This window comes from Seriola aureovittata, chromosome 23 (genome assembly GCF_021018895.1).
Source record: "Seriola aureovittata isolate HTS-2021-v1 ecotype China chromosome 23, ASM2101889v1, whole genome shotgun sequence".
Lineage (NCBI taxonomy): Eukaryota > Metazoa > Chordata > Actinopteri > Carangiformes > Carangidae > Seriola > Seriola aureovittata.
This window is the reverse complement of record NC_079386.1, coordinates 8,868,412-8,893,285: the sequence shown is the minus strand read 5'-3', so window position 1 is coordinate 8,893,285 and position 24,874 is coordinate 8,868,412. Positions and strand designations below refer to the sequence as shown.

The 24,874-nt window shown below is 39.0% G+C and overlaps 1 protein-coding gene across 30 annotated transcripts in view; it reads left to right on the top strand.

Annotated features, from left to right (window-relative positions):
- Nucleotides 1–24,874, top strand: part of LOC130164064 (receptor-type tyrosine-protein phosphatase delta-like) — a 355,849-nt gene that overhangs the window by 304,345 nt on the left and 26,630 nt on the right. For 3 of the 30 annotated variants that reach the window (XM_056368460.1, XM_056368469.1, XM_056368461.1), the window contains 19 exons: nt 930–1,118; nt 2,303–2,311; nt 3,052–3,069; nt 5,070–5,180; nt 6,450–6,461; nt 9,818–10,087; nt 11,268–11,849; nt 12,355–12,500; nt 13,185–13,329; nt 14,968–15,273; nt 16,170–16,363; nt 16,748–16,774; nt 17,228–17,345; nt 17,789–18,373; nt 18,812–18,912; nt 19,047–19,303; nt 20,484–20,577; nt 22,496–22,705; nt 23,766–23,926. In XM_056368460.1, coding sequence (XP_056224435.1) covers nt 930–1,118; nt 2,303–2,311; nt 3,052–3,069; nt 5,070–5,180; nt 6,450–6,461; nt 9,818–10,087; nt 11,268–11,849; nt 12,355–12,500; nt 13,185–13,329; nt 14,968–15,273; nt 16,170–16,363; nt 16,748–16,774; nt 17,228–17,345; nt 17,789–18,373; nt 18,812–18,912; nt 19,047–19,303; nt 20,484–20,577; nt 22,496–22,705; nt 23,766–23,926 — 3,535 coding nt within the window. The remainder of the gene's footprint in view (nt 1–929; nt 1,119–2,302; nt 2,312–3,051; nt 3,070–5,069; nt 5,181–6,449; nt 6,462–9,817; nt 10,088–11,267; nt 11,850–12,354; nt 12,501–13,184; nt 13,330–14,967; nt 15,274–16,169; nt 16,364–16,747; nt 16,775–17,227; nt 17,346–17,788; nt 18,374–18,811; nt 18,913–19,046; nt 19,304–20,483; nt 20,578–22,495; nt 22,706–23,765; nt 23,927–24,874) is intronic. The other 27 variants (XM_056368462.1, XM_056368471.1, XM_056368465.1 and 24 more) reach the window with 18 other exon arrangements.

Genomic DNA, 24,874 nt, shown 5'->3' with positions numbered 1-24,874 from the left:
GCACACGACCCAAGACTGTTTGATGGTTCACCTTTCAGCACAGTAATAACCCATAGCATTTAGCCAAGACAACACTGGGGTAGCGTCAGAACAAGTCCCTGTCTGTCCTTGAGTGGCCTATCCAAAGCCCAGACTTAAACCCCAAAGAACATCTGTGGAGAGACCTCACAACACTTCCCATCCAGTGTGATGGAGGTTGAGAGGATCTGCCAGAAAGAATGGGATAAACTTCCCAAATCCAGGTGTGCAAAGCTTGTGGAGATTTACCAAAAAAACTCCAAGCTATAATTGCTGCCAAAGGGCTTTCTACAAAGTACTGAATTAAGGATCTCAATATTTCTGTAAATGATTAGATTTTTCATACATTTTCGAAAATTTCTAAAAACACATTTTCATTTTGTCCATACGAGTCATCAAGTGTAGATTAATTTACAATTAAATCTAAAACCTATTAAAGTGTGAAAAAAGTGAAGGGGTCTTCATACTTTCTGAAGCCACGGTATATCGAACTTTTCCTTTAATCATTCCTTTTACTTAAAGATACTTAACACGTCTCTTGTAATGTTTTTGTCCATTTTCACTTTTTGTCCATTTTGTCCTTGTCAACACCAAACGCGGGTAGGGAAAAAATTTTTAAATGAAAATGACTTTGGAAATAATTTTTGCTTTATTGACAGAGTTAATAGTGTAACAAAAAAATTCCTATTCTGCTACTCTAATTTCTCTTTGCTCTTACACACTTACCTCTACATATGGCCAAAATTGTATTGTCTCTCTCCTGTTTGCTTTAGCTTTCACTCATTCTGTTATCCTGCAGTCTTATGACTACAAGTTCCATTGGCTCTCCCTCCTCACTAACACAGGGTTTGAGGAGGAACACTATCTTGCACACAGTCTTAACTCTGCTACAATGTCTAATCTATTTCCAGAGGACCAACTGCCCCCTGGTTTCCCCACCATAGACATGGGCCCACAATTGAAAGTGGTGGAGCGAACACGCACTGCCACCATGCTCTGTGCCGCCAGTGGCAACCCAGACCCAGACATCTCCTGGTTTAAAGACTTCCTCCCTGTCAACACCACCAACAACAATGGACGCATTAAACAGCTCAGATCAGGTAGGTTTCCTCTGCTGAAAACTTAATTACAAAAGGGAGTCTTCTTTCTTGTTTTCCTCTATCTGATCTGCTCTCCCTGTTGTCTCCTCTGTTCTTTCATCTTCTTCTTCCTCCCATAATTTAACTTCTCATTTGGCTTTAATTTTGTAGGTAATGGCATTGTTTCTACTATTTCCTGTCCTCTACGCTCTGTACGCCCCGGTGTGTGTTGTCTGTATGTGCGTCTCCCTTTGTCTTCCAGTGTTGTCATGGGCTGTTGGGATTGTTTCCCCTCTGTGTTTGCTGGCTTCCGCCCTAACTTCTGCCCTCATTGCCCACTGCTGTGACTTTTTACAATGACTTCTTTTGCTGTTTTGTGTTGATTTCTTTTCCACTGCATTGGTGCAGTATTTTTTTGGATCCATTCTCTTCATTTATTATGTTTTTTTAACAATTAATATTCAACATTTGGCTTCATTCAGAATCTGCAAAGGAGTGCACATGATTTTAAAATAGGTGACATGCAGAAAAGTAAATTAATCATCAATCGTGTGCATTTGTTGAAATTTTACTTTCAAAAGAGGGATCTTTAAAACTCCTTTGAACAAATATTTGCTTTGTATAAGAGCTTTCTTCAGGTTAAAGAAGAATTTATTTCTGGAGAATAATCAGCCACAGTAGTGCGTAAAACTTCATAAGGCTTTTCCCTTATCCCTTGATTCTTTGAACTTACAGCCCTTGCTTTAATGTGTAGATACCATCTTTGTTTTTATTTGCCTGTGACATACCCTAATATATCCATTCACCCGAATATCCCAAGTTTGATTTCAATATCTCAATACAAAGAGGTTATTCTATTTTCTAAAATTGTTACATAAATCATAGCTTTTCAGCTTTATGTGCCAGCTAATGGCAACACATTAGCACAACTACTTGTAAAGTTTAAGTCTTGTATGTTTGACCACCTGTCTTCACAGATTTCACAGCTGTCCTTTGTTAAATGGTCTTGTTAACCTTACTTCCTTGCTGACTTGTTTTCAACAGAATTGTGTAGAATTAACCCTTATTTCTAATGTGCGACTTTGATTCACCTAGAGTTGATATAGCATTAACAAAACCTTGTTAACTAAACTTACTTAATATACTACTTAATATAATCATATTCTTATGCTGTCTTTCTTCTCTCTATATTTTTAAATCTACAGAATCCTTTGGTAAGTGCTTAGCTCTAAAGCACACATCACCCCCCACTAATTTCCATGTTTCCAACAACTATTAAAATGCATGGCATGCATTTTACTAACAGATAGTTTAGTTTCAGGGCTACTACTTGAGGCACACACACTCTTCCCTCACACCCCACGTTGTTCAAGTGTCCCACCACTGTCAGCTACAGTATCACCTTTATCCAGAGATATAATCACAAAACCTTAGCTAAGCATTGTCATATAGCCAACAGACCTGGGTAATTACCTGTCCTCACATGATTGTTACTCACTCACTGACTCACCACTTACTCACTTATTTAATTTTAACACCAGCACCATAGGTTTGAGGTTTCAAGAATTTTAGGGAGGTGACCAGCTCAGGTCAAGCAAAGAGATCTCAAGTCTGCTCTTAATATCATACACAAAGTCCTCAAAGTCTTTCCCTCCAGTAGATGGTCTTCAGAAGCCATTGCCACTTCCAAAATGGCACTTCCCCGTGGTACATCAATGTACAAGTTCTTCTCTCTGACCTATTGATTTTTCTATGATGAATCCTGTCTTTCTTTGCCAGTAGAGTACAGAAAAGTTCTTATTCTCTTTCTCTCTCCTTTCTCTTTCCTCTAGTACCTTTATTTACGTACCCTGTTAAATCTAATTTGATTCTTCTTCCAAAGCCCCCAGCCTCTATCTACTCGTACTAATGCTTCTTCTTTCTAATCTTATTTGCATTCATATTATCCACCCAGGTGGTACACCAATAAGAGGTAAGAGTGCTGAACTGACGTTCACAGAATGAAAATAATACAAATTCATTCTTGCTGTCAACCCATCCATTCACTTGAATCACCTCCATTTTTGTCCTGTTTACCAAGACCAAATCCCATTATGTTCATATGGACCTTCCTTCTTATTTGTCCTGTTTCGTTGACTAAATTTGTATTCCATCTTTTTTGTCTATGCTTTATTTACTCCTTTGTATTCTGGTTTCAAGAGCCTGTTTAGCTCAGTTGTGATATGCTTGCCCTGGCTCAAATAAGCATATCCAATGACAATTATTTTTTAAACTATATTTTTCCGTTCATTTTTGTTTTCTTTTTGGCCATAGCGAATCATGTGTCCCTCTTTTTGTCCAACTAAAACAACCAAGCATTTTTCCCCCTTAGCTGTTCTTGTTCAGCACTAAAAATATGCACAGATGCTGTGGAATCACGCAGGCATGCTGAAGACAACATTGCCTCTACTCTGCTTTTTTCTCCCAAAGAATTCTTCCTATCTTTGCAAACTATTTTTTTTTCCATTTCTTCTATTTGCTTTCCTCTCCTGTACCTCTACAAAAAAGCCCAAACAACCACTTTTTTGATAAAGTTTCTACGGTGCTTTTTTTCTCTTTCACCTATTTTTCTTACTTTTCTTGGGTTTGGAGAATATTTTACTTTTTGACTTTTTTTCTTCAGGGTTTGGGGAAGGCAAACAGTAGAGTCTGGCGAGGACCTGATTGGCTCATTTTTGCCGTGTGACATGGAGCTGGAGAATTGTTGATGCTTAAAGCCATTTTTCCCTGGGTCATGTGACACCACACTGCTGATCCCATTGGTGGATTTTTATGGGTGTCTTTTGTAGCTTTCACAAGCTAAAGCAGTGGTTGGTTACTTTCTTGTCGGCTCAGGCTGATATTTTGAATTTTGTCTTCTAATACAATTGCATTTTATTTTTCAGCTAAGGGTTGTCAGAAGGTTGTAAGTTGTGCCGACATACATTTCTTGCTAAGATTTGCATGTCAAACTTTTGTTACAGAGGGTTATATGTTGGTTTTGCCTTACATAATACTTCAATTAAAATTTTTCCACATATATGAGCAGCATTTTTCAATTTTTTGTATGCGCTGCATTTTTTTGAAAGTAACTTCACCTAGATGAAGTCCAAAATTATTCTGCTAGGCGAATATTACACTTGATCTGTGATTGAATATGCTAAAATTCATACCTAAATTTCTTTCTTTCAATTGTCCTCCCTTGTTATGCTGCTTTCTTATACTGTAAACCTCTTTTGTTTGATCCATGTTTCCCTGAAGCGGTATCACCCATCCCCATATTGACCAGTCCAGTGACATGTTGTATATTGAAGGGCTTGCCCCTATTCTTCAAAGTGAAATTATGACATTTTTTTGATATTGGCACTATGATGAGTGTCTTTTTAGACCCTGTAGCCTTAAACATAATCAGCCTTTTTCACTAAAGAAGTCAACAACAAGGTAAATGTACTATAGATAGAATATAACTTAGGTGTTTTTCTTTTCTTTTCTTTTGGATTTGGTTGACAATGTATTATTTTCTTTTCCCTTGTTGTTACTTTAGGCCTGTTAAGAGGAACAACATATTTGTATTGCAGTGTCTTGCATGCTTACCATTTGAAACGATCCCTCACCCATAGTAGGATATCACAGTCTCCATTTTACCTCAGCCAATGGATCAGGCTGTGATAATGATGGGGGATAAACTTTAAAATACAGTTTATATTAACAGATACAAGAATGTAGTATTGCATTCATGCAATTTATTGGATATTGTGTAATTACGACTTTTCTCAAAATGCCCAACTACTGAAGCTTTAAAGGACAAAGCAAAACTAGAAATGAAGGGGGCTGATGTTGGCGTCCCTGAGGTCAAACAAGTTCTTTTCTTTTTCTTTTTGCTTGTGAATGTGATGTGAACAACATTATTTTAACCAAACATATTCTGCTACCCCATTTGCTATTCCCAACCAGGAGCCCTCCAGATAGAGCAGAGTGAAGAGTCTGACCAGGGCAAGTATGAATGTGTGGCAACCAACAACGATGGAACCCGCTACTCTGCCCCAGCAAATCTATATGTCAGAGGTAGGAAAAAAGTGTCAACAACACTGGCATGATTCTATCAAACATAATATTAACCTTCTCTTTAAAATTCATGAGAAATCTTTATAAGAGCCAATAAGTCTGCAGGGGCTGTAGCCTGTGAGGCAATTGTAAGTATGCTTTGCTTTTGATTTTTTTTTGTTCTCTTTTTTGCACTTGACTTACCTGCACTGTTTTGAACCTACAGTATCTGCTCTGTTATGTGTTTCTCGTCCTTTCTGTTGATTATCCTGAGTCTAACACCAATGACTACAATGCTTGCTGTGTTTATCTACTAATTGCCTTTCAAACCCAACTGTCGGAGGTGGTAAAGGGTTGGAGAGCCCTCCTCCATCAGTCCCAACTCTTTCCCCAGCAGTGAACAGATCCTCTCTGGCCTTTGTTCCTCCCTATTGATCAACATTGGAAGGACACCTTTAATCTGACTACCTTTGTTACTGACAATAAAAAAAAAAAAAAAAAACTCAAGAGTTAAAATTGGTATAAAATAATTTTACTACAGAGGGAATTTCATTATTCTAAAATTAGCTTGTCTCAGCTTTTTGTTCCTATACAGTATTAGAAATGTATGGCTTTATGATTTTAGTAAACAGAATATAATATAGGTAAAGTGGAGCAGTGGATTTCTTTTAGTAATCTTTTCTTTTCACAGAGGTTTTGATCTTTCATTCTTTTAAATTCTAAATATTTGGTGCATTGGTGCAACTGTTGTTAATCCTGCTGCTCACTTTTTCTTGCATATATCAGTCCAGGCTTCATTTGATTTGTCACTCTTTCAGTATTATCTTAAATAAGTTCTCTATAAATGCATATGTGTAGCCAATATAAAATTTTCATATAATTTTTTTCAAAATTTTCATATAAATTTTGCAATGCTCTTCAGTCCTGTGGTTAGCTTTTACTATAATCAGTTATCATCCAGTTCCCCAATAACATAATGTATACAAATGTAAAATACATCCATTTTAATTATGATCATAAGCTAACCACATGGCTTGGGCAGAATTTATGTTAAAAGTAAATATTCTTTCTTCAAAATGTTTGAGCTCTGACAGGTCAGACTTTTGCTTTGTAACATGGGTGCCAAGGAGATACATGGGGCTCCCTGCTCTTTAGAGACATAAGGTCCTTCGAATTGTTTAAGTAGCTTCTGAACACCTACAACATGGCCTTTTTACTCTCTGTGTTTCCCTTGTTTTTCTCCTTTCCTTATTTCATTTTGTTCTGCATCAAATTCCCTACATCCCTCAGAGCTGCGAGAAGGTTGGTGTGTTTTTACTTTTTGAGCACAACACAAAACAGAAATAAGTTCACTTGTTTTCCATAAAAAAAAAGCCTCTTACAGACATTCAAGTTAAAATACAGATGTATTATCGTGGCCTTTATATATTTTTTCTTTTCTTTTTTTTTAATCTACTGATATCATTTCTATCTTTGTCGCACATTCAATGTTCATGTTCCCATTAAGAATGCCCCTGGTCCTTGTCAGAATGCTTGACTGTCCAACAGGTGGTGCATGTTTGCATCTTTGAGGTGGGGTGGCAGGGACAATATTTGCATCTGTCTGAGAGTCTATTTGCATGGTCACCTGTTAATGCTTGAGCTAGTTCGTCCCCTTTCCCCAGCCCTTACCCTGTCAGTGTTCCTGCTTGGTTTCTCTGATGATTAACAACACAACAGGTCAATGGCATAAGAAAATGAATAAAAGAGTAATAAAATAATACATTTTTTAAGAAATAAAATAATAGTAATGTGGCCCACAAAACCGACCAGAACAATGTACTTGATTTCTATGGGCATCTGTTACAACTGCTGTTCTGCATAGCTGCAGAGCTGCTTCATAAGCCTGCTGAATCTACCTCTCCATAAAGCTATTTAAGCATCACTACACTCAAATTTTCTGCTCAAATTAGCTCTCACTCCAATCGAATAAATATCTTAAAGCATAATCCATCCTTTGTTGTAATTGGCACTAAAGTCAAGCACCAAGCTATAAAAACAACCTTGCCCTCAGAGATTATGTACTTCCTCTGACGAGGATCTTACATTGCAGGAAGTCATGAAAGAATGATGCATTTAGAGCGTTATCCATGCGACTTGACAAATGTAATGATATTGAAATGAGCGGGATAATATTATGTCTGTGGGGAGCGTGATCCAATTGGTTATTAATTAAATATTAAGTGAGAGAAACGTTGTATTTAATAATGCAAGCAGTTCCCCTAGATTTCCTCTCTGGAGAGCTGCAGTCTGCTCAACAGAATGGGCTTTGTGAATAAGTAGCAGGCAGCAGGAAGCACGTCCCAATGTTGCAGTCAAATCTAGCAAATACCTGCACAAATAACTAGTTTAGAGTCACACGACTGTTTACAAAGCAGGGTCAAGTAACAGGCAACAGATACAAGTAGCTAGACTTTTAAAAGTGACATATTACTTTACTGTTGTCTTCAAGGTTCATTAGAGAATTTAACAAGTAATCGAGCCCAAGTTAAAAGTAATCTCTTTCAAATACCATGGGCAGTAACACTGACTTTCAATCCTGATGTTCCAGATGTTTTAGAACATCAAAGTCCTTGTTTGTTTCCCTTATGTCTAAGCCCCTCACTTATCCATATTAACTGTCCATGAATATTTTGTATACCAGACAATCAGTAAAACCTGAAGAGACATAATGTATTTTCTTGATTTTTCTTTTTCTGTCTATTCGTCTACCTTTTATCCTAGGATGTTGTTGCCTTCTTCTCTCAGAGTTTTCAGTTCTCCTAGGACCTTTAGCTTGTCTTAGCCACATTTACAGCTATGTAACACTAAGACTAAGCCTTTCGACGAAGAGTTTCGTTTAAACTATGCAAAAAACATCTTCCTCCTGACCCTATTACTATTTATTTTGCCCCTGCAGCCCTCTTCCCCCCTGACTCCCTTACATGGTCGCCTCGCAAAGTCACATATTGTTCTCGTATGCATGACGGACTCTTGCTCTCCTCTAAAAGGCATTGAAGCCGTCCATGTGCATTATGGATGTTTTAAATTTAAGTTCACTCAAAAGTGTAACACTTTCTTTGAAATTTTTTGCCTTGTATTTTTTGTTTATCAGAATTTTTTATTTTTTATTTTTTGGAATGTGTATCTACTAGAGCTGTCAAATGATATGCAGTTTGAATCCAGTGATTATATTTTGAAGCTTAATGAAAAATATCAGCAAAAGCTCTTAATCACAAGTAATATTACATAACAAAAATTTTGGTTTAACTAAGACTCAGCAGTAAGGATCAAGTGTATCATTTCAGTAATTGCTCCAGATTGCTCCGGATCTTTTTTTCTTGTGTGCAAAATGATTACTGTATGTGTACTGTACATAAATCATTAAATTACTTTGAGTCTCGAAAAGCTTTTATCAGATTAGCAGCAGATGAGCATCTTATCTCCTCCTTCCTATAAGACACATGACGTTGGTAGAAATTCTTAGAAATTCTTGACATGTGACACTTGTTCCTTGGTAAAGGTAAATTTGAATTTCAGAAATCTCAATCTGAAAGACCTCTTTCAGCGCTTTTTCTTAAACTGCATTTAAAAGCCTACAGTCCTGCTGAAATAATTTGAATTAGCATAATTTAATGTTCTTGATTTGAATTCATTCACAGGCATGGATTGATTTGTGCAATCATAGAATGAATGTAGCATGGCGAGACAAGTTAATGCTTTAAGTGCCAGAATAATTGGTCCTCTTGTGATAAACTAAAGACCTCTCATTCATCATTGAAGCATAAAGAAAGTCTACAATTTTACTGTTATCCTCTGAGCTATCTGGCAAAGTTCTAAAGTCTAAAGCCACTTATAAAAGTGTACCTTTCTTATCCATTTTCATGCCATTGTTTACATTAAAGGTAGGCTGGCACAAAAAATAGCAGGCATGTAATCTTGCATGACCGCACATAGGCTACAAAGTACTTCAGGAGTATTGCTCTATAATAGGCATAGAACCAAAAGGCAGGACAGGGAAACATGTTTAATGTGTGTGTGTTTTTTTTTCTCTACAGCTGATTCAAAGTGTGAATGCATAACATTTGACAGCCCTAGTTTCCACTTTGAACTAAGCCTGAAAATCACAGAAAAACACCCCTTTGTTGCGTGTGCGACTTCTCAATAATATTATCTATGTTTGTGTGATGTGAGAATGTGATGCGGCACATTATCTCACATCAGCTGGAAGTACGCAGCCTAAAAGTTGTTTCTTTGCATACAACTGTGGAGTGCTGTCGACTCTCCAGCACTTTGTGCAGTTCTGTATATCTGTACCGATGGTGACACAGTATTTTGTGCATGGTGCTCGTGTTGGTGTTAACCCATTTGCCATCGAAATATCTAAGTCTTGGATCAAATGTGTTAAAAATGTGTTTTCTTAACCTCCATCAAATGATCATAAATTATCTATCTAGAAAGACTTAATTTTTATGCTACTATTAAACCTTTAATATTTTGTTAATATTCTTATATTATAAGCGTAAATGTAAAATGATCAATTTCTTTTCTTTTGGCAACAGAGAATACAGAATATTTCAGTTTGTATTCAGTTGTTCCATTTTCTGCTTGTTTTTCACACTATGTCATGTCTTTTTCAGTGCGTCGGGTGCCACCACGATTCTCCATTCCACCTACAGACAATGAGATCATGCCAGGCGGCAGTGTCAATATCACATGTGTGGCAGTGGGTTCTCCCATGCCATATGTCAAGTGGATGCTGGGTGCTGAAGACCTCACACCCGAGGACGACATGCCTATTGGACGAAACGTCTTGGAGCTTACAGACGTCCGGCAGTCAGCCAACTACACCTGTGTGGCCATGTCAACCCTGGGGGTGATAGAGGCTGTGGCACAGATAACAGTCAAAGGTAGGGCTGCTTTTTATTCTTCTTTTTCATAATTAAAGACTGAAATGTCATGCTTCTGTAATAGATATAGAAACCAGGAGGAGCACTTCATATTAGGAGTTCACCTGCAGCAGTTTTCTTAATATGTATGTTAATTCTGCAAGGAGTTAAAAATATATACTGCAGTTTGCAGCTGGTATATGTTAAGGGTAAACTATCCAAGCAGAGAATACTGGCAGTGCTTTAAAGAAAGTTATTTACCTCACTGCTACGATAAGTCATCTGTAGAGGATTCCTTGAAGCTTTAGACAAGCCCTGGCACCAGCCTCAGTGCATTAGATGCCAGATTGAGAATATAGTGAAGTGCTTATCTCTCAGCCAGAGAGCTACAGAGCCACAAGCTCACCATTTCTGTTAGCGAGAGGTGGGGACGAGGGGGTGTGAGGGGGGTGTGAAACGTAGTGAGTATTGTTTGGTGTCCTCTGTAGGCATGGTACTTATCTGGGTGTAATCATATCTACACTGCGGCGTACCAGAAAGATATCCCAGACTGGTGTCGCCGTGTTCACATGCACACAAGGGACAGACCCACATACACACAGTGTTGTTTTTCCTAGACATAACATACAGATATTAGTCACAATATAGCAGTCTGGCAGCAAGCTCTCCCACAAGCGCACTTCAGATGGCATATAAAGACAATCTATTGCCCTGATATCTTTTGCCATGTGCCGTGGCGTGGGGAATTAAAGCAATAAATTTACCTGTTAAATTATTTAAGTGATAAACACTGGGAAATCTGAGATTAACGACACCAGCATTCCCAGCTGCTGAACATGGGGTATGCACAGCTTTAATCTCACAAATTACTCAATATTAAACCTTTTTTTTTTTTTTTTTTTATTTTTTTTTTTTTTTACAAATGTAAACTAAGAAAGTGAAATATTAGTAAGACTATCCACCTGACTAATAGAAAGAACACATCGTACGAGTCTCTTATGACTCCAGATACACGGTATATCATCAGTATCGAGTGCAGTGGGCTGGTAAATGAATGTCATCAATATTATTCAACCATCAACAAATTAAAATAAAGTCTTTATGGACTATAACATAAATTACTCTACAGAGGTATAACTTTGTAATGTTTGCAGTATAATTTGCATTTTTATTAATATTTATGTAATAATTATCATCACAGCATTGCCCAAGGCTCCTGGTATTCCTGTGGTGACAGAGCGCACAGCCACCAGCATAACATTGACTTGGGACTCTGGCAATCCTGAGCCAGTGTCCTACTACATAATCCAACACAAGTCCAAGTACTCGGAGGATTCGTACAAGGAGATCGATGGTGTAGCCACCACTCGGTATAGCGTGGGGGGTCTCAGCCCATACTCGGACTACGAGTTCCGGGTGGTGGCTGTCAACAACATCGGGCGAGGGCCACCCAGCGAGAGCATCGAGGCCAAAACAGCTGAGCAGGCACCCAGCACGGCACCAAGGCAGGTCAGAGGTCACATGCTGAGCACCACCACAGCTGTTATCCACTGGGATGAGCCAGAGGAGGCTAACGGGCAGATCATGGGCTACCGAGTCTACTACACCATGGATTCCAGCCAGCACGTCAACCTCTGGGAAAAGCAGATTGTGCGGGGGTCGAACTTCGTAACCATCCAGGGCCTGATCCCCAATAAGACCTACTACATTAAGGTTCTGGCCTACACCTCAGTTGGTGATGGACCCCTTTCTCCAGACCTTCAAATCATCGCTAAGACAGGAGGTGAGAATGGTTTGTTTTTGTCAGACAAGAACCAAACTAACAATACAAAAAATATATAAAATACAAACTGAACAAATTCAAAGTTTAACTGGGAGAGTCACAAACAATTTTTCAGCTCAATTTTTTAGTCATGGATTCTCATTAGGGGGTTACAATTGAGAACCAGAGCTGTAAACACACAAACATCTCCAGGCTGTCAACAAACACTTCAACTGGCTTCCTCAAGAGTGAAAATAGTTTATGAGAATAGTTAACTAAGAACAAGAAATTCAAAAGTCTTGTTATTTAGTTCTTATGAAAAAGTCAGATATTTTTTTCAGCATGAAGTAACTGTGTACTGTGTGTCTGCACTGTGCTAATGAGGCTGAAATGACTGCGTCTTCTGAAATACAACTTGATCTGGATCTTGTGGCAATAACTCTTACCACAAAGTGCATGACTGTAATTATAATGAATAGTGCAAGATGTGTGGAGAAATGAATTTATCTCTTCGGTTTAATTCCAGTTCCCTCCCAACCAACCGACTTTAAGGGAGAAGCCAAATCAGAAACAAGCATTTTACTTTCATGGATCGCCCCGGCACAGACGGGACAGGAAAACCAAATCACAGGATATGAACTTATGTATAGGAAGAGGGACGACAAGGAGGAGGTAATGATTGTCTGACTTATTGTGCATTATATTACTGTTATTGTTTTTAATGTAGTGTTATACAATTATGAGACTGTTTTTCTTGCTTGCTTAACAGATCATCCAAGTTGTTCTATTCTGAACAATTTTGTAATGTGTATGCATTAACTTGATGCTAAATGTTTACCTATCATATCTACACAGTTTGTGTAAATATATATGAACAATCATTCATCATAACTAGTTGGATTTATAGTAATACAATATGAACACTATATTAGATATGATACATTTGTTAGTTTTTACACTATGACAACATATAAGGCAAATAATGCATTGCACTGCAATACATGCAGCAATATGGCTGCCAATCTATTTTTTTGGTGTTATAACAATCATTTAACTATTATTCTTTTTTAAACTCTCTGACTTTGGTCAGACACTAACCTTAAAGGAAGTGTATGTAAAATACAGTTCACCATGTAACTTGTCAAAATAAAGTCTTCTAAATATTGTCACTCATTCTAATGATATGCACTAACATCTCATCTCAGTTCTGGCAGTTGAATGTGATCCTCTGTACCCTCAATTTCTTTCTCTCCTTTTTTATATCTGAAAGGGCAACATGTTTATATTCATCACTTTTATTATCTGGAACTCCCTGTTTTCATGGAAAAACTGACAATACGAAACTTTTTTTCACAGAAACGTATCAGTTTTGAGCCGACAACAACATACCTGCTGAAGGACTTGAAGCCCTTCACTACTTATACTTTCCGGCTGGCTGCTCGTAGCAAACATGGAGTTGGAGCTTACACCAATGAGATCTCTGCAGAAACTCCACAGACACGTAGGTCTTCTTCCTTATCTGACAGAGTTCACAATGTTTGGGAAGGAAAACATTTTCAAATGCATTCCAAATTTTACGTGCGCTGCAAAATCCAAAAAGTGACAAAAATGTCAGGACAGTCCTGAACACAGATAGAATAAGGTTTTTCATTAAAGGGGTTGATGCATTTGAAAATAGCAGAGGTGTAAATATTTGAAATAGAAAATAAGTGTTATGAAGTCTACCTGACCATGCAGAATTCATTTTGAAAAGGTTGCATGGACAGTGTACCCAGGCTTTCCTGTGAAGTCAGGAGACAAGGTTATAAGTGGTAGCCCTCCCCACCTTTGTTGTGCAAAAACAGTCTTGCCTTAAATGAGTGCCAAAGCCTTGAATTATTTATGTGAATGCCCACATCTGCATTACCCAACAGTTTTTTTATGAGGGAAATGGCATGTTTGGCCTTTAGGAAGCCTTGTCTCTTGACATTGCATGTTGGCCGAAAATAAGAATAGAAAATTTTTGAGGCTGAGCTTTCTATGTAGCTACACTGCCAAAAAACCACATCTCTGGACGTCAAAGGGACGTTCCCATTTCTTTAAAGAACGGGCACTGATGTGATGTTCACACTCAATTCAAATTAGAATCAAGAAAGTTGTGGAGTAACAATATCATAGAAAGCTCAAAGCAAGTATTGTCTTTGTAGTTAGGGACATTTCCACCCAAAAGACCTCAGATTTATGTAAAAATTTGAAATAGACAAGTGAGATTGTGTCATTTATTACAAAGTTTAACTGAATCCAGTGAAGTTTGTTTTCAGTCGTTTTGATTACCTGTCAGATAAATACGGACTTTGCACATCAAAACATAAATCTGAGGTGTCTAAGAGACGAGGGCAGAGACCAGGTGGGTATAAAAGCTCTGAATTTCAAAACTCTGCCTTTGAGGTAAATGATGAACTTAATTAAAAAGTGCATGCCAATGTTATCAGAATCTAATAAATCAGTCATGTCTCCTTGGGAAGTTCTCTGTTGTACAATCAGGCTTTTACCACAAACCAACAGGCTTCGGAAAGGTTGGTGACAAAAACAACATTTTTCTATTTTAAACTACTTCAAACATCAACCTTTATGTTTTTGGATTGATGGTAACTGCTTGCCAAATTTGTCTTAGTTATTACTACATTTCTAAGTACTTTGAAATCTGTTTCGGTTTTCATTTAAAACTAAAGAAATAATATATTAGGATATATGATTTTTGTTTCCCTTTGTTATTGTTTTTTCATGACAAAGGTAGGTTACATATGGTAAAGCTGTCCTTTTTCCAGTCAACACCTTCCATTCATCATCAGTGTATACACTTTTGTGTTAGTCTTTGCCTTTTGTTTCATCTTTATTTGTGATGTTTCATTGATTTAAAGTATTCCATTTATCCATGAGTCCTTGTGATTTTTCCTTATTTTGTGTCATTTTGTTTTCCTCTTCTTTTTTTCCCTTGTTTGGTCAATTCTACCATCATCACCCTGATCAAAACAAAAACTGCAACTTCTTTAAAACAAATATCCAACTCAATGAATGGCCTGACCAAACCAAAACCAAAAAAAAAAAAAACACACGAAACAAAACCTGCACCTGCTCCAAAATCCAACCAACCTACCAGAACCCTCGGGCCCACCTCAGGAAGTCAAGTGCCATAGCCCCAGCTCCACCAGCATCCTGGTAAGTTGGCGGCCACCCCCAGTGGAATTACAAAATGGAATCATAACACAATACACCATCCGATACGCTGCGATTGAAGGGGAGGATACAACTACTCAGCAAATCTCCAGCATCCCTCCGGAAATCTCCCAGTACCTTTTGGAAAACTTGGAAAAATGGACAGAGTACCGCGTGACGGTCATTGCTCATACAGATGTCGGAGCAGGACCAGAAAGTCTGCCAGAGCTCGTCCGCACAGAGGAGGATGGTATGTGTTCGCTAAAACAAAGCCCCAGCTGCAAATCCAGTCTACCCCTCTTAACCTACCCCGACAAATACTAACAACCTCGCCTATATCTACAATTCCCTCTTCTTTTCTACCCTTCTCTGCCTGCTTCTAATATGACTGTCGCCACTTGATACTTTTAGCCATTTTGGACTATACATTTTTTAACCAAAAAACTGTGACTCACTTTCCGAAAGCCCCTTTTTTGGCTTTTTTTTTTTTTTTTTTTTTTTTTTCCACCCCAAAGCTGCTCAATTTCAACACATGGTATGGCATTTTCAACTGCTGGCCTCCAACTTCCAGTCCCAACTGTCAATTTTGAAACTTTGAAATATTCTGTGCAGTTTTTTTGTACAGCAGCGTTTTTATGTAACTCACTTTTTTGGGAACTTGGCAAAAGGACAAGTTCTGGACAGTGGGAATAACAAAAAGGTGGAAGAATTTTTTGAAGGCCATTTTTTTATTTTTTTTTTCTCTCCCCTCATGTGATTGAATCATTTTTTTTATTTATTTTTCCTTGCTCCATAGCCAAAATTCTTGTAGTGCTTCAAGCATTTCAATCACTTGAAGCCCCCCTTTGGCTTCACTTTTCTATTTTGGCAAAACACATTTTTATTCCATGTTTTTAAAATCCACTCTACCCATTTTTAATGTTTAAAGATTAGGTCAGTTGTCAGACCTTTTTTGCTGTTGTTTTTTCCCCTTACCATTGTTGAAATATTGATGTCATGCAGTGCTTGTTGCAGTTTGCTGCACTTTTGTGATTTTTTTTGTCACTGCAGCATTTTGCGCCACGACTCTGGGCAAGATTTAAAAAGAGGGTGAGGGGTTCTCTATAAATTTGACCTTTTTTCTTCTATCCCATGGTGTTCCTCCAGTTCCTAGTGGGCCACCTCGTAAAGTTGAGGTGGAGGCTGTCAACTCCTCATCAATTAAAGTGATCTGGCGCTCACCGATGCCCACCAAGCAGCACGGTCAGATCCGAGGGTACCAGGTGCACTATGTCAGGATGGTTAATGGGGAGCCCACAGGACAGCCAGTCATCAAGGACATCCTGATTGATGATGCCCAGGTACAACACCCTACTCAGCCAGCCACTTCTTCTCTCAGACACACAGTATTGTTTTCTCTCTTTCACCTTTACATGTGCAACAACAAAGACTTTCATTTGGAGTGGAAAAAGCTATATTTCATCATGACATATCAATAATTGAATTGTGCAAAATAGTAACTGTTTTGTCACTAAATTTAATTCTACTGTAAAATCACAAGTCAATGTATGATTATGATTATTGCTACTTTTACTATAATTGTTTTTTTGTTTTTTTTTATCAACCAACAGATTTATTCATTGATTGCAGACAAACTGTGTTTATATTTTCTTACCAGCAAGTAGTGTCTGTGCCTGGCCTTATCTATTTTCTCTTTTCTCTCCATATTCTGATATCATAATCAGTGGGAATATGATGATTCAACTGAACATGTGAGTAGCTAAACTTGACAAAATTCTGATCTTGTTTTCCTCTGCTTTCATCTTCTGCATGAATGGCATGTGTCTTTTGGGAAATAGGAGTTTATGACCTAATTTTTAACAATAGCTTGAACCCTATCTTTGGACATTTACCTTAAAAACTGCAGATGGAACTCCTTGACTAACAGTTTGTTCAGAGAAAATTCAAATTAAACTGAAATGTTTGAATTCCATAAGTGTTTCCTGATTTAACTATTATATTACACAGAGAAACCAAGTTATATATTAACTAAAGCTTATGAGCACAATCCTTGTCCACTCAATTTTAAGTATATGCTGAGAGAATGTGTCTGTCGTGTCATTTGTGCTGATTATGCCATCACATGCCAGTTGTATCCTTCTGCTTGCTTATATCTGCAAATCAGAAAGTGAGTGTCCTGCAACTCAAGTCCTGCATCTTTACAGGTAATGATCATCACAGAGCTGCAAGCTGAGACCACGTATTCAGTCACAGTGGCAGCCTACACAACAAAGGGTGATGGGGCACGCAGCAAGCCCAAACTGATCACCACCACTGGCGCAGGTAACGTTGCTGACAAATCTCCTGTGGTTCTCTGCTAATATACGATATGTTCATATAAAAATGCATTTTTGCTTTGTAAAGCAATACACTGCATCAAATGAAAAAAAAGCACCAGGCAAATATTCTTGTCACCGAGCGTGAAAAGAGTGAAAGCAGCTAATTGCTGTCTCGTTTAGTGCAACTCTTACCCACTGGTATGACATGGCACGGCTGAAAGCACTTTTAAAGTAATAGCAAATGTAGAGAGAGTGTGAAAGAAAGGCAAGAAAAAAAGGACAGCCCTGTTCAGCTCTTTTGCTCATGTCTTTTTACAGCGTTAAGCTGCATTAAAAGACACTCAGAGATCAACTGATACTAAATGCCTGCCTTTTACAAATATGATGAGATGGAAACATGGTTATTCACATCCATAACAAGTTGTCCCTTTCTCCATTGGTGCTTAGTTCCTGAAAAACCCCGGCTAATGGTCAGCACAACCAACATGGGCACCGCTCTCCTCCAGTGGCATCCCCCAGCTTTAACCCACGGGCCCCTACAAGGCTATCGCCTCCGTTTTGGCCGCAATGACGTGGAACCACTGACAGTCATTGAGTTCCCTGAGCGAGAGAACCACTACACTACCAAAGAGATCCATAAGGGAGCCTCATACACTTTCCGCCTTTCTGCACGCAACAAGGTCGGATTTGGTGAAGAGACAATCAAGGAAGTCACCACAAATGAGGATGTCCCAAGTGGCTACCCTCAGAGCATTACAGCAGAGGGTGCCACCACCTCCACCATACAGGTTAGCTGGCAACCTGTTTTGCTGGCAGAGAGAAACGGCCAAATAGTGAAATACGCTCTGCAGTATAAGGACATCAACAGCCCCCGCAGTCCCTCAGAACTCTTCATCACCGGCCCGGAAACAGTCATGCTGGATGGCCTTAAGGCAGATACCACTTATGATATTAAAATGTGTGCCTTCACCAGCAAGGGCTCTGGTCCCTATAGCCCAAGTGTCCAATTCAGGACACAGCCTTTGGATCAAGGTAGGATCAGTCCCTGAACCTTTTTAGCCCTTCCCCTTTTAAAATCAGCCTTTGCCTGCGCAGCCCTTTCCAACCACAGCAGCTACCTCAGAAAGCCTCAAATGGCAGAAGTTGAAAAAGTATGGAATCAACCAGAGGACTCTGGTATTAACATGTTGCCCTACCTTTAGTCTCCATAAAATAAGCATGATTTAAGAAACTCACATAAGTAAGTATGTGTGTCTCTTTGTGTCTTGTCAGTCAAACAAAGCTCAGTCATTAACTTAAGAGTTGGTGTTGGTAAGAAGGTAAGAAGACAGTGTTGAGTTCAGTGTAGTAGTGATTTCAGCCTGGTTTTGAAGGAGACATTCTCAGGTAAGCACTGGTGTGGGACCATTGGTGTAGACAAAAAAAAAGGGATGTTTTGTGTCTAAATCACCTGCTCCCCCTTTCTTTTAGCAGTGTTTGCAAAAAATTTTCACGTGAAAGCTGCCATGAAGACATCAGTGTGGCTGACCTGGGAAATCCCAGACACCTACAACCCAGCTCAACCTTTCACTGTAAGCACATCGTAGATAAATATAACATTTGCACATGTATTGAGGTGCACATTACTGTGACACAACAATATTCAGACAACATTTAGAATTGGGACATCAGTGTATACATGAAACACCAACTCATTTGCATACAGATCCTCTACGATAATGGCCAGAGTGTAGAGGTGGATGGGAAACTAACGCAGAAGCTAATCACGGGTCTTCAACCTGAGACCCAGTACTCCTTCCTCCTGACCAACCGTGGCAACAGCGCTGGAGGACTGCAGCACCGTGTGTCCACCATGACGGCCCCAGACATCCTTCGCACAAAACCGTACCTGATCGGCAAGACCAACTCAGACGGTATGGTGACTGTGGAGCTACCATCAGTGGAAACATCTGAGAGAGTAAGGTGAGTGCCGATAATCAAACTAAAGTTGATTTTGAATTGCCTGCAATTAGCGCTGCCCCCTAAACATTGATGAGTGGAGTCATCAGTTGAGAAGCACTCAGGTCCACTTGCATTTTGTCAGTCAAATCATTGCACTGTTTTTGTATATATTTTTTTATTTATTTGTATTATTATTAGCTATGTTACTATATTCAAAGTCACGCAGGATAACAATATTGTAGGCTGTGGAATTCAACAAACCAAATCTTGTCGCAAAAATAAAGCATAATATGATTTGACTTATAAAGACATCAATTGTCCATATTACTGATTATTATTATGTACTAATGCATTGTGGATGGAAATAAACAAGTTAACTTGATAGCTGACCTTGTCAGGAGCAATTCTTACAGAGTCATTTATATTCATCCCTACATTTCAGTGTAATATCCACTTCACCTCAGTCATTACACACTGAAGCAGCCCAACTCATTTAAGCACACTGCTCTAAGCCCTATAAAGTCTCTTATAGCCTTTCAACAAAGCCCAGGGTTGTCAGAAGGCCAAGGAGCACATCCGATTGTAGAGTGACGCTTCAAACCCATCTTGGGTTTTTTGATCTTTCTGGATGCACTAGGCCCACTGTCTCCCATGCCAGAGCTTAAGCTAATTAGTTTCCCATTAGCCTGCCACACTGCCTTCCTGGCTAACGCTAGCTAGTGCAGTGCCCAACCAGGAAGCCCAACTCTGGCAGAGGCCGTTATCTCTCTTGCCACCCTGATGAAGGGATGAAAATCCCTCTAATTCTGTATCTTTTCTGCATTCACAGAGGTCTCTTAATTAACCCACAAGGGGGCCTAGTTAGGTGACTGTATTGTCTGACTTCTGAATCTGCTTAAACTGCACAGAAAACATAGAAGAAAATGGTCCTAATCGAGTAATAAAAAAATCAGGACATGCTAATGGCACAATTATGTCTTTTTTCATTGGTTTTAGGTAAACAGACCTCTCTATAATGCAAGCAGACAGTATGGGCACTGTGCAATGCTGTATTTTATTCTTACTGTCAAATAGAGTTTGTCCAGAAAACAGTGACAACTGACTTGCAAATACAGCTGATGGATATGAGTCTTTTGGAGAGATAGCAGTGATATTTGACCTTGTTGTTAATGTCAATATTATTGTAAATTTTATTTTGCAGGGGATATTACATTGTTGTAGTACCTCTGAAGAAGCAGCGCACTGGCAAGTTTTTCAAACCCTGGGACAATCCCGATGAGATGAATTTGGAGGAGGTAGGTTTAAAGGATGAGCTGATTATGATGACTCAGGTTAGCAGGAAAGAATACTAAAAGTATACCATGTAAAATTCCTGTTATTGTTCTGTTACTAAGTTATTGTACCCAGCTTCTTAACAGCATACCTGTGTTCTCATATCACGCGTTTCTTTTCTCAAAACTGAAAAAAACTAGTTGAGGCAGTTGAGGGCAGGAGGAACAGGAGATGAGTCTCACTGATTGACGCAAATAGCTGCAGAGAGCACTGTTCATATGGAAATGAGAACATGAAGTAGCCATCAAGTGCACTGCAAACTCAACCCCCATCCCCACCTCCTCCTCCTCCTCTTTGTGTCTGTGGTAATTACCTGAAGAGCTGCATCAGGCCTTCACGTCTCTTCTCATTGCAAGCAAAGCTAGTGCTACTGCGTATGCACAAAACACTTGACAACTTTTATATTAAGCCAGTTGAGACAATTCAGGAGCTTCTGTGCATTGCATGCATTATTAAATGCGTAAGAAAACTAAAGTTTTTATCGGTATGTATTATAAGCTTTGATTACATTTAAGGTATTCCTTCACATGCAGTGTCAGTTGTAGTGAGCTAATGTTTCTACACACTGCAGCAATCTCTTTCCTAGAAATGTACAAAGAATTGAGAATTCTAAAGCGCTATTCCCCTTCAGGTTACTTCAATTTGAAATTCTTAAAGTATTTATTTCTATTGTACAAACATCACAATATATCACATGTCTAGGAGGCTAAAAGAAAACACACCATGTCTCATCTGCCATTGGGTTTACAGCTCATGCCTACAGGCCCATGTCTGGAGCCTTGACCGATTGTCCAAAATTCACCCCTCTGTCAGAATTTATTTGTTTGTCAATATTGGCACTCACCTTTTCACAACTTTTCCCAAGGGCAGCTAGATTTAGCTGTGTTGACAGGAGAGATGATTGAAGACATTATCGGGCAGCACCAACAGCCCAGCAGCCAAAACAGAGCACACACAAGAACGCACACACTCTGATGTGAATGACAGGCGCATGCAGCGCGCACATGCATTTACACACACTCATTCGTGCACACAAGTCAGAGATAGGTAATCAGATGCCCAAACAACTAGCCAGGCTTGATTAGCATAATTATGATCCACACTTTGTACTGGAAGTTTAAAGACGGATGATACCGACTTGTATGAAGGACACACTTAATGTGTTTCTTTCAGCCTATAAGTATTATTATTGTTGTTTTGGTTGGGGGAGCAACAGTGTTATTTTGAGCTTGAACATTAATTACAACAGTGGTGTGATATGTCATAATTTTCTTTGAAGACTCGCATTTGAGTGTTTAATTTTTTGAGTAACATCTGTCACTAACATCGTGGTATTTTAATTTTGAAGATATAGCTTGTATATAAGTTGGTAACCAAATTTATTGACATGATATTTGATTTATCCTCACTGTGCACATCTTTCCTTCATATTTACTAAACAATGAATCAGAAAAATGCACATTTGTACACTAATAATCAAATCCAAACAAAAATGATCCCCAAATTATATTTGTCTGCATGTTTAAGCAAAAATATTTTTTGATTGTATCAACAAGAAAAAATAATTGAGCTGTGAAAGTTTTAAATGAATTCAGTCTTTTTAACTGTTTGAAGCTGTTGGATAATCCTCTGCTGTTTTATATGCTGGAAAGCCAAACAATCTTTTAATCTAACAGTCTTTTGTAGTCTAAAAACAGATGAAATAAGTCATTGATCTTTTCTGTAATGTTCTGCTTTTTGCAATCAGCATTTTCAGCTCAGCAATCAGAAGAAAAAAAAATCTACATAGACAGATCTGGTTGGTGTAGATGTGTTTTCATGTGTGTGCTGGAATGTGTCCCTATCCGTTATCAACTATCTGCTTCTTACTCCTCACTGTAGTTGCTGAAGGAGATAAACCGAACTAGCAGAGGCCTTCGGTTCCGCAGGCAGGCAGAACCCAAAGCCTATATTGCTGCCTACTACAAAGTCCTGCCTAAAGACTTCACCTTGGGAGATGGCAAGATCTACGGGGACTTTGAAAATAAGCAACTCCAGAATGGCCAGGAATACATCTTCTTTGTGCTTGCTGTTCTGGAAATGTCTGAAAACGTGAGTCTGCTCTATCTCACACACGTGTAATGTCTCAGTTTTATCCATATGGCATATCCCTTGATAGTGATATCATGTTCTTTGTGCTAACAACTATACATGTTAATAGGCACAGAGGGTTAAATCCACTACATCTTTGCAGAGGGTCAGAGTTGGTTCTGGTCAGATGTGTTACTCTCAGCCCTTGTGAGGCTTTGACTTAAAAACTTAAAGCTGCAGCTGACCCATGCTGCCTCAGGGAGAGAAACCCCTTAAGACCTTAGCCGATCGCAAGAACACCTCGATAACACGGCTCCTCTTTAATTGCGTCCTACGTGCCGTCCACCTTATCTCCACTGCTGCAGCTAGTGTGTATGTGTTCATGAGTCCGTCTGGATGGAAGACCTGAAAGCCACATGATTAGGCAGCTAAAGGCGAGATGATGGATTTGATGAGCTGCAGGGTCTATAGTGCTGCCTCACACACTCTCCACTAACCCTGAGTTCAGGTAGAGCAAAAACGATAATGATAGACGGAGGGAAATCTCTCTAATTTGCCCACTGAAGCATATATTTTCTTCCCACAAGACCATTTTTTTTTATCTTCTCTTAGAATGTGAAATGGTCCAATCAAGGTTCCTGCATAGGAGCAGATAGTGAAGATAATTCTGATTGGTCAAACTGCAGCTTAGCAGATTTTACACAGTAAAACTTTGAATTGGCTTTTAATTTGTATTGTTGGTCATGCTGTGTTTGTCAGAGTCTTGTTAGATTTGCTATGTAATGGGGGCAAGTTAAATGACGTCTTGTAGTAATTCTTTGAATAATCCCAAATATGAGTGGATCTACTGTTCCTTCATGTAACTTACAGTGAAGATCAGTTATTGCCTATGTCAAAGGCACAACGTGATACACTGGCAAGAAAATGTCTTTCATAATTACCAGATGATAGATAATATCAACTTGAAAAGGAGCAGCATGATGTCGAATACGTATAGTAGAATATGATGGCTGAAAAAAAAAAATTTGACACAGATTTCATGACAGAATATTAATCACTGATTTGCTTCTCCCTGGCTCAGATCATGTATGCCACCAGCCCCTACTCTGATCCAGTTGTTTCAGCGGACATTGACCCCCAGCCAATCATCGATGAGGAAGAAGGCCTCATCTGGGTGGTGGGACCTGTGCTAGCAGTCGTCTTCATCATATGCATTGTCATTGCCATCCTCCTCTACAAGAGGTAAGGACATGAAAGGATGGTCTACACACAAGGGATTTTTCAGTCTAACAAATGCGCAGTAATCCACCTCAGATGGGACAACTACCATAACACTTAAATACTTATAATAAATACTGTACATACAAAACTGGCACACAGTCATTCCAAGGAGACGGTGCAAGAAATGCACTATATACACATTATTACTTATATATGTGCATTTAAAATTCATGTCATGTATAGCCACTCAACATTCGTGTATGACCATTCACTTTATTTATTTAACATTGATGAAACCAACACGCTACTGTGCACAAATTTACTTAGCATATTTGAATGCAGACACTAAATGTAAGATTTTAACTTAAACCCTGAGGCACATTGATCTTCAGGCTATCCATGACCCTCACAAACACACTCTAAATCTCAAATGAGTAAATCCAGGCACACAGCTACCCAACTACCACAATCCTTCATACAGACATGTGCGTTGACTGAAAGTTAATCAGACACATCCATCTACCCCCTGCACACACAAATACACACTCACACACACATGTAAAACAGTTGAAAACACTTGCGGTAGTGTGCTTTCACACCGAATCAAAACAGTCTTTTTTGTCTGAAACCCCCTAGTGGTAGCCAGACCTTGCGCTGTCACTGCTCATCAGTCAAGCGTAGGAGGGCAGAGCTTTGACTATCTGCTGCATGTCACTGCATGTGTGTGCAGCTTTAAAGAGGCCCTGAGGCCTGGGCCAGCATCCCAGCCACCCCAACCCCTCCCCTTTCAATACTACTCATTCCACAAGGGAACTCGGCTCTCAATCCTGACTCTGACCTTATGCTGCCCTCCTGCTTTGCCAGGACACACTTGTGCACACATCTACACACAGATTTCATTCTGTCCTTTGCCATCTTGTCAGTTCTCACCTATTATATAAGGCAAAGTTCATTTAATCAAATATCCAG